Source organism: Ascaphus truei, chromosome 3 (genome assembly GCF_040206685.1).
Source record: "Ascaphus truei isolate aAscTru1 chromosome 3, aAscTru1.hap1, whole genome shotgun sequence".
NCBI lineage: Eukaryota > Metazoa > Chordata > Amphibia > Anura > Ascaphidae > Ascaphus > Ascaphus truei.
The window spans coordinates 63,681,186-63,691,619 of record NC_134485.1 but is presented as its reverse complement, the minus strand read 5'-3'; the positions used below and the strand labels follow the sequence as shown (position 1 = coordinate 63,691,619).

At 39.4% G+C, this 10,434-nt stretch overlaps 1 protein-coding gene across 2 annotated transcripts in view; it reads left to right on the top strand.

The window, feature by feature from the left end:
- The first annotated feature begins 3,607 nt into the window (after positions 1-3,607).
- ITGAE (integrin subunit alpha E) overlaps positions 3,608-10,434 on the top strand; it is a 91,600-nt gene continuing 84,773 nt past the window's right edge. For both annotated transcript variants that reach the window (XM_075594155.1, XM_075594154.1), the window contains exons 1-2: positions 3,608-3,831; positions 9,732-9,849. In XM_075594155.1, coding sequence (XP_075450270.1) covers positions 3,729-3,831; positions 9,732-9,849 — 221 coding nt within the window. In that variant the 5' untranslated portion in view covers positions 3,608-3,728. The remainder of the gene's footprint in view (positions 3,832-9,731; positions 9,850-10,434) is intronic.

Below are 10,434 nucleotides of genomic sequence, written 5' to 3'. Positions count from 1 at the left end.
TCCCTTATAATAGGTTTTAGATCCGGTTTAACATATAAGCATACTCCACCTCCTCTTCTATTTGCTCAATCCTTCCGAAAAAGGGAATAAGCCTCTAAATTAACTGCCCAGTCATGAGTTTCCTCCCACCATGTTTCAGTAATGCCTATGATATCATATCGCTCCCTTGCAGCTATTAATTTAAGCTCCCCCATTTTATCTGTCTGGCTTCTTGCATTAGCAAGCATGCATTTCAGTTTTTTTTTCAGCCTGTACTATTATCTTATCTTCTCCTTCCTGCGCCAATTTGGTTAAATCTTTAATATTTTTTTTTAGTATTATCGGTATGTACTATGGGCGTCTCACTGCTTGTCAAACACGCACTACCCCCACTTGCCCACTACCTCCATAACACCTTGTTGCCTCTTCTATTCTATTTAGTTTGTTATCTGTTTCATTCCCCTCCCCCCTCCATCCTAGTTTAAAATCACCCAATCAGTATAATCAGATTTGTTTGATATGATCGCCCCAAAGTATATTTATGCGGTCTGGATTATTGCGAGTGGATTTTAGATATTCAACAATTCCTTATTTCAACAGTGTTTCTGTTATTTTCCCGAGTAGTAATATTAGGCTCACTGGCTTGTAGTTACCGGACCCTTCCCTACTTCCAGTGTTGTGAAGTGGAACTACTGTGTGTTTGCTCTCCTCAGACATCTGGGACTATACCATTAATAGTGACTGGTTGAATAGGTCTGCTAGTGATGTTGCAAGCACCTATCGAAGCTCTTTTAATATTCCTGAGATGTATCCCATACGGCCCTATTGACTATCCCCATTTTAGGTTTTGAAAATGTAATAACGGGTGTGACGGTAGCTTTGAGACAGGCTATTAATAATACACACCAAATATAACTGGGTTGAACTGAACGAGACTTAGATATGATAAAATGTAATTTATTCCTTGAAAAAGGTGAACACACGAGATATACAAATAACAGACAAAATATGGACGCTCACTTAAGATGGAAATGAGGAAACAGTCATAATTCTGGACTGGCAGTTCATACAGCAATCTTCAAAATCACCAAGACACGAAAGACATGAAAGACAATAGCCATAGGCTGAGCCTGGTTCTTATACAATTATTTCCCATTGAACACAACCTAAACCCAGCCCCTCTCATAAATCAGCGGTGAGGTTGACAGTTTTCCTCCGAGTAAAACTCCTCCCACCCAAGGACGTTTAAAAACTGCTTTTCCTATCTAAATAACTTCATAACTTCAGTTCAATAGTACTTACTGGCACGTGAGCCATATTAATACATTCCGGCATGCTCCCAATAAGACTAAATTTACCGTGTAATATTAAAATTAAGAGAGATATTAATATCATTCTCTTAGTACCGGCGAGACATCATGTGTCTGTAATCCTTATGTGCGAATCAGTCCCACGAATACACATATGTAGCTTTTAGCATGTTCAGCCGAGGACATCTCATAATATTCTCATATTTAATAAGGTCACTCATTCTGATATCTCCTTGCGTAACCGCACCCCTGGCCCCCATCAAGAAATCCTTTGAAGCAGGGACTCCTGTGTAGTGAACATTTGTCACCGGTGCTATATTTCACACCCAATGCCCCAGCCTGGGTCCTAGCTGTCTACCAGCCAGATGTGTTAACATAGACCAAACCCCCTCTGTACTTTTCACACCCAACTTCAATCAAGCCTTTTGAAGCCCAGATATTTCTGAAAAGACACCATGCATCCTAATGTATTTTCCTAAACTGCAGCTCATTAACCCCTTAAGCCCCAGTGTGTGTGTGGTGCAGACACTGGCCCAGAAACAATACATTTATACAGGGGAATAAACAGTTAGATGGCTGAAGCAAGGCAAAAACACATTACTGGACCCCAGTCCAGTTAACCCCTTGCTTCCCAGGTGAGAGTAGAGGGTGGCCCAATGAGGTGTAATCCCTTTAATCCCGGGCCAAATCCCCTCTCTCTTGACAATGGGCTTCTGTCCTCCTCCTCTATATACTTGCTCTTTAACCTTCATCTTCTAATGTGAAGACTAAGCATAATTAATTTATTTTGCATGTCGCTATACTTTTCTCTCCTTTTGCATTACCCCCGCTTCTATATTTAGTCCAACTTTATTCTTTCACCTTTCAATTATGTACCTAAAAGTCTTTTGTCCCCCTTTTTTACTAACTTGGCTATTTTCTTCTTTGCTTGAGCCTTTACGGATCTAATTGCTTGCTTATCCTCCTAACCTGATAGCCCTAATTTCCACAGTGTAAGTGTAGACCCCCTGTTAGGGACAACTAGTAGTTAAGCGGTTAAAGACCCTAAAGATCATGTGATACAGGATGACTTGCAGAAAGGATAGCCACTCCCCAGTAGGTCTTGTCATCAGTGATCCCTCCATAGGGAGATGGAGGACCTATAAATATATATATATATATATATATATATATAGTGCCCCTCAGTGTTCTAGAACCAAGTTCCTTGGGAGTAGCAGTTGGAGAGGGCCTCACTGTAAGTTATGTAAATATGTTTAAGTGAATAGTTATGTGTAGTAAGGATGTCCGTTCACCTTTATTCTTTTCTGTTACGGAACGTGCCCTTTACAGCTAGAGCCCAATGTAATGAACAGAGATTTCTTTCTGACCAGAAGAGGAGCAGGCAAATGCTCAGTAGGGGGGTCCCTAGTGAAGACCAGATCCAATATGTGCAGTATGGATGAGGTAGACGGTGCACAGAGTGACGGGATACTGATCCCTGTAGAGAGAGTGTACATCCACCGACAGGTCCTCAGTAAACTCCTGATCTGATAAGTATAAAGGAAGAATGCCATCCACAATATAGGGATACTGATCCCCAAGAATAGAGTGTGTCTCCCAAGCAGGGTCCACCAGATACCGGTACTTGGGCATTGAGGAAGTATACAACAGATTGACAATCGTCAATTGCTGCCGTGGATGCGGTAGGAGGCTGTGTGCTAATGTGGTAACATGTACCCATAACATGACATGCTGTTAAAGGATTTTATTGATGTATGTGTGATACTCACCTGCTGTATTCACAATTGAAATTATCATGATTACTATATTATGAGAGTTCTGCACTGTCTTTTTCTCTATTTCTATTATTATTATTATTATTATTATTATTACCATTTGTTTCTAATATGCCAACAAATTCTGCAGTGCAGTCTGCCCTAAAACCAGTCACATTTCATTCCTGATGCAGACCATTGTACAGAGCAGCTTATAATAAATCATATCATTTCTGCCTGAAAAATACTGGAGAGGTTCTGTTTAAATAATAGCTTGTAAAAAATGTAAAAAGAGGTGACGCTGAGAGCTTTTATTGTCTTACATTTTAATCTTGTCTGTAACTGTTATATAAGCTCATAATCATATGTTATCTCTCTGTCCTGAAATGTCTGCAAATGCAATGTATTGCCTCTGTTCATTTAATGTAACATGCATTTGTCATGATAATGACACGGTGTCCAAAACATACTTGAAAACGAGAGGTAACTCTCAGTGTATTACTTCCTCGTAAAACATTTTTTTATTTTTATAAATAAATAGAATATTAGTGCGCACAGAAAGTGGAACTGTAACGACCGCCAATAGAGAACAAAAGAAAAACCACAGCAGACTGAGGCAATGCAAAAAGCATGAGATAATTGTGATGGGAGTGAGCTCCAACCACATGTACGGAGACCATTCTGCATGTCACTTGAGATACGGATGAAGTACCCGCTGCGCGCCTGGATGGAGCCCGTTCAATGTATGAGGACTGATACCAACCTACGCTGCCTTCTCCTTCTATTAAGTAAGATGTTTTCCTAACTCTTCTTTCACTTTTGCCAGCGATTTGTGCAACTTTACAAATGACAGAAACTGATTGACTAGCACCAGACCAGCTCCAATTTGAGCCCTGTCGCTGGTGGAGAGACCTGCAATGGCAGTGAAGGGGTTAAAAGTGGATAACGGATTGTAATGCCTTTTTTTTTTTAAATCTTTGGAGTTTATTACTAGTAGTAACTTCAGCCTATGCAAATCACGCCACCGTCTCTTGGGTACAGATATTTGAATGCCTAGAAATGCGTACAGTATGTACAAAACAAAAGCATGGGAGACATGTTTGCAGGTGTTTCTGCCAGACAATTGCTTAAGGACAAGGACGTGTTGTAGTTCCGCGCAAGAATACTTAGAAACCCTTTGCCCAGCAATGGTGTAGCCCCTTCTTCTTTAGAAGGATGCAGTTGTGATTGGGAATTGAGGAGAAGATGTCTTACATGTTGTGCACAGCTTGTAACTTGTGGGTCAACCTCAATGATGCACTGGTAACTATGTGTCATTGGTAAAGTATGTATCACAGGATACTAGTGGGTGAAGATGCTTTAAAAAAAAAATACTGGTACTTTGCTTGATTAAACAAAGATTAAACGATATTTATGCTCTACACTAAAAAAACATTCTTATATAATGCTGACCATAGATACATAGCTGATTTTGCTGGCACTGTAGCCCCGGCCCCAAGGAGTTTACAATCCAATCTTGGTGCTAAAAACAGACTTTCTAAATTAAATATATATTTTTTTTTCATAAAAAAAAAAAAGTGGAACTGTAAGTGTTTAAATTTAAAAGTAGTGGTTCTCTGAGTTGGTAAATAAAGTGGGGCTAATCTTTACCCTCGAAAACCTGCACCCTTGCCTCAATGTAGAATGCATCATTTTGACAATTCTGCCTGTGTGGTCCATGCAGTTTTACATGCACAATTAATTTCTGTACAAACAGCTCATAGCCAAATTGTATAGTATAGAGATACACTGAAATAATGTGACTTCCAGAAGGCCGTTGGGTCCCACTATTTATCCACAGGTATCTCCTTCAAAAGGAAATGTTTCCATCATTTTTGTTACAGTAGCTAGAATCTGTGCAGTAGTGACACTGTTAGGCTAAAACTGCACAATTGTGGGAAAGGAGAACTAGATGTAAGACTTGTACAGTAGCTCTGTGTGTGAACGTTGTCATTGAAACCTCCTGAAGTCAAATGAAGTTTTTAAGCTATACGGAGCGATAATAACATATACGCTGGGTAAGGCAGGTCCGTCAAGTGATTCTTTCTATGAGCACAAAAGCTTTTTGGGGCTGTTCTATAAGGAACTTGGATATTGATTGGTGCCCCAAATTTTTCTTTAATACATCACATACAGTAATTAGACTGAGCCTCTGATTGAGCTTGTGCTGAAGCAGGGACTGAATGAATCACCTGTACTGAAGCTGGGATACCCTGAAAACCTATCCTGTTGGGGGGTCTTGAGGACTGGAGTTGAGCAGCCCTGCCCTATAGAATGAGACAAACTCCCCCCCTTTTATTTTTTAAGGGAAACCTCATGAGAATTTGCAGAAAATAGGACTCGTGTTCAGTCCTCCCTATTAAAAAAGGATTCTTAGCTTAATACAAGTAAATGGAAAATGAGATATCCAGCATTTTCCCACCAAATCTCCCTGAAAAGAGTTTCCACAAAACATTTAGTGTGGACCACTCCAACAGTGAAGGCCTTCATCTATAGTTATAAATAATAATAATAATAATAAAAACTAACAGACAATACTATTGGCTGAAATGAGTTAAAATCAATATTCCAAGATATCAGTCCAAAAATGAGTATCATTACTCAATGTAAATGATGCCTTTTATTTCGCCTTGTAGCAACCTTTGAACTACTGTAACAAAGGTTTTAAAGCAGCAGTTCCAGCTGCCGTTTAAAAATAAAATCCCTTTAATTTGTGCATCAATATAATCCCCACAATAACAAGTAATTAGCTAAATTGCCAATCGATCCGTTCTGCTGTGATCGATTGGAGAAGTTCCAGCTCCGGGGTTCACTAAATGGCTGTCAGTGCAGCAGAAGAGGACCAAAGATGCAAAGTTCTGTGGGGAAGATCATGTGACCAGGCTGTCACTAGATACAATTGGTGCACAGCTAGAGCAGGGGTGCGCAAACTTTTCCCTGTGTGCCACACTGCCTGCTCTCCTCTGCAGCTCCCCCCCCCCCCCGCTGCTCGACCCTGGCGGCAAATGACACGCGGGGTCATGTGATGTCACGTTGCCATGGTAACGTGACATCTTGTGACCCCGCGGCGTCATTTGATGCCGAGTTACCATGATGATGCGTCGCTGGAAGGTAAGGTAAGTCCCTCCCCCCAGTTTGTGCACCAATGTGCTAGAAAGATGGCAGGGCTCAAAAACGGGTGTGCCAGAGCCTGTTTCAGAAGAGGAAGAGGGTGTGACTTTGTAAATGGTTGCTATACAAACAAAAAATGCTTCTTACATTATAATACATAACAAATGTAATTCAGACTTGTTTTAAAAAAGAATTGTTACCAGTATTTTCTGATAGTACAGAACTGATTTATTATTAAAAAAAAAACACATGTAGGATATTGCTTGGTCTGCAGCTTTAAATGCCGAACTGGTATTCTAATGTATTTGAATGTAATGTAATGTAACATTCATTTAAAGAGACCTAGATCTCGTCCTTTCTTTCCTTTCTCTTCACACGCTCCCTGCAGAGCTACAAAAGTCAGTTACACTTTGACGAGCAGCTGTAGAAGTCATATGAGATGAAGCAACCACAGCTAGGGGATGTGTGGTTGGTTAAGACTCCGCCAGACATGCAGTAAGAACATATAACAGTTTCTTTCACATGCAGTCAAAACAGCACCTGTTCCCCAGAGATACAAACATAAAATACTTTATACATGTGTATTTACTCACCCCACCTCTTTAATTGCAGTTCTTGCTAAGCACCTGTAAATGACCAGTCTGTTAAAGACAGCTCCCCTTCATTAGAGAGGTTATAAGAACTTTTTGCAGATGCAGCAGTGTTAGGACCTACAAATGGGCCATACAGTGAAGTGGTTGTAAGCTTAAAATACTTTGGCCAAAGAATTGAACTAAATGACTCTTGCTTATGAGAAGATATACAGATAAGTAAAAAAAAGTATAAGTTATAGACAGCACGCAGAAAATGAAATCAATTACAGGGCAATATATTGAATTAAGGTGCACGGGAAGAAAAAGAGGGACCCCAGAAGCTCTCAATAACACACCTACTAAACACTCAATGTTCCCAGCGCATGTTTCTATTTACGTATGATTATTTGGTCCTTTCTGTTCAGTAAAATATTTATCTTTTTAACGTATTCTTGTGTGTTTGATCTATTACTCTCTGCTTGAGTGCTGGGAACTGTTTTGTATATATAGATAAGTATTTAACTATATAATATCAAGTTAGATGTACTTCCGCATGTACTGCAGCACTAGGCTTTTTTGTCTTTACTTTATACATGTATATTGTATTAAATGTGAAGCCCTTAACCTTGGAGTCTTCAAGAAATCCCCTATTCTCGTTACCATCCCAAATGTACCCAAAGAATACACAGTAGCCAAGATGGGAAATTAAATGGGCAGCAACTTTATTGACAAACAACCGTTTATCTAAACCAAAGGAAGACAAAAACCCTCCGCACACCCTTAACCAGGTATTAGGCACCATGCAGTCCATGATTTGCCTTCACTGCATTGGAAACGCCTAGCAAACTGACCTCAACCAAAGACCACCAAGGGTAAGCCACCAGTACCGACCATTCAGCAGATAGGGCTTCCCATACCCTTAGACCTAGGCCCATGTCAAACATTAATCAGAGGCCTGGTTGACGAGGTATCAGCATTCTCCAAAGCTGCCACCAAGATATTAAACCGAACCACAAACTACCAAATGACTTTTTTATATATATATATAAATCATCTTTTTAAAATATTTTGTCTCCTTGTTCTTTTAATTTTATATACATTATTAAAACATAAGACATTACCTAATAACAGTCAAACAAAAGCAATAATCTCAATAATAAGAGAGGACAAGGCTGCTTCTTCCTGGGCGCCGGAAAAGAGGTGTGTCCCCCTCCCATGAACGCTTCCCTTAAAACCTTTGGCCCATGTACAACCCCTCCACCAACTCTGCTGGAAATTAACCCCTCACTCCCGTGGCCCCATACGAATGGAAATGGAGGGGGTAGGAGGTCTTGGATCCTAGGGCTGCTGTCATGTTGCCCTCTTCCCTCTGGGTCAGCCCTTTATTTAGTTGAAGGATTTATACCAATTTCATGAAATAAATGCCATCTCTGCAAGCCATGCCAACCTTGACCTGCTGAATCCCAGAAATACAAAACAACGGCAGAGAGAAATTTTGTATCAAAATAATGTGACAAAACTTGAAATGAGCGATACATCTTAGCCTCATTAATCAATGTAAATTGATGTTATGGAAAATGTATAAATTTCCCCTCTCTGGGAACAGCCCTTGAGTACTGAGGGCGTATGTACTACTGAGTGCTGAAGAAATGTTGCGTTTTTCTGAGTTGGTGCTAGCATTGTGCAAACCACAATAACAATAGTATTAGTAAGATAAATCTAGGAAAATCATATTTGCTTCTTTTCAGTAGAACATGCACTTGATAGATCCAGCCATGGTTTAATGTTATTTTATCCCAAAATGTAGTCCAAATACTAAAAAAAATGTATTAAAAAAAATATAGAAGAAAGCCAAGTGAATTTGAATTTGCATTCATTGTTAATTTAATACCACACCACTAACACAATGTATATACAGGATCATTATGTTCCCCGCACTTACAGCTGACACAGCATCTGAGCATATCATTTGTAAAGAATCGCTCTAGCAGTATAGAAGCACTGAAACAGTGACTAACACATATAACAAATACAAATATGCTTTCCTGAATTCAGCATGGCATAAAAACTTTATAAAAATAATAATCCATACATTTTAGGGAAACCTATACCCAAGGCAAATTGTGGGATTTTCACTAACTCAAGACTGATAGAGAATTTACCCTGGAATTATGTAGACCAGAGGTCCCCAACTCCTGTCCGCAAGGACCGCTAACAGTGCAGGATTTAACGATAGCCTCTCATTAGCACAAGTGGCCCAATCATTTTGACTGAACCACCTGTGCTCTAGCAGGGGTATCCGTAAAACCTGCACTGTTAGTGGTCCTTGAGGACTGGAGTTGGGGACATCTGATGTAGACTATAACAATGTATAATACACTTAGCCCGTCTAAGGCCCAGATCCACAAAACGGTGCTAAGCTTCCGCCCGCATTTACTCCCATTCATATGAATATAGGAAACTTTCTTCACACTCACTTTTGTGTAAATAATTTGATAATCTTTATAGTTGTGCTCGTTGTGCCGGCTGAAGTATATAGCAGAGAATTCGAAAGGCTGCCAATATAGATACTGATCAATAAGTAAATGGTCTTCCACCACAGAAACACACATACACTAATGCTTCTTATTTTCTCGTTGCTTTTTATTGCAGATCATCATGACAGTGTTCAGCACTATAAATAGGAGTAAATGCATGCTAAAGTTTAGCCCCTTTTTGTGGCTCAGGGCCTGAAATAATTGTCAACCCATTCCTCAGGGACCTCTCCCATGTCGAAATAAAGCATGCTATTATATGTTAAACATTGTCAATATTAAGTTTATATGTAAGCTTAGTACATTCACCATATTTTCCTAATTTGTTTGGTAGAATTAAATTGCTATGATGTTAAGAACCACAGCTTTAAAACTGAAGGGATAAAACGTGATTTGTCTTGTTATTTTTCTCTACTTTTTGGCCCTTTTCAGTCTTAGCAACTACAGAGTCTTTCAATATTGACACCGTGAAGAAATGGAGTTACGTCACGGGCAGCAAGTCCCTCTTTGGTCAGAAGGTACTTCAGTACAAATATGGAGCACAGACTGGGTGAGATTATTTAATAATCCTTTTACAGTGCCCTGTTCCATTAGTACAAACACTGTCCATGACACCAGCTACTCATGACAGTGTTATTCCATAACACACCTTCTGGCATCGTGTGTGAATGAAACTCTATTATTGTTGCCAGTGGAAGGTGGCTAATCATTCATGTTTGGTTTTGCATCTAAACCGATTTTTGTGTTTTTGTTCTAAAAATGTTCTTTGTTAGGGTTATGCCAAAACTCAATTTGTTTCTCAGTCAATGTTACAATAACACCAAAAAGCATGTTTAAAATAAGTATACTATCATAAAAACAATTAGAGAAACTAAAATAATAAAACTGAGACATAAAATAATGAAAAGTAAATATCCAACACAGGTTAACGTAATGGTGTTAAGCCAACTGAAACGGATTGATTAGTATACTAATAGAGCGTAGGGACAGGTAAGATAATGGTATATCTATTCCCTCCTAGTATATACCAGCACAGCTAACCTATTGGTGTTAACGCAGCTGGAACGTATTGACTGGTTTACTAGTAGATACTGTCCAGATGGTGATAACTATAAACCAATCTAGTATATACCCA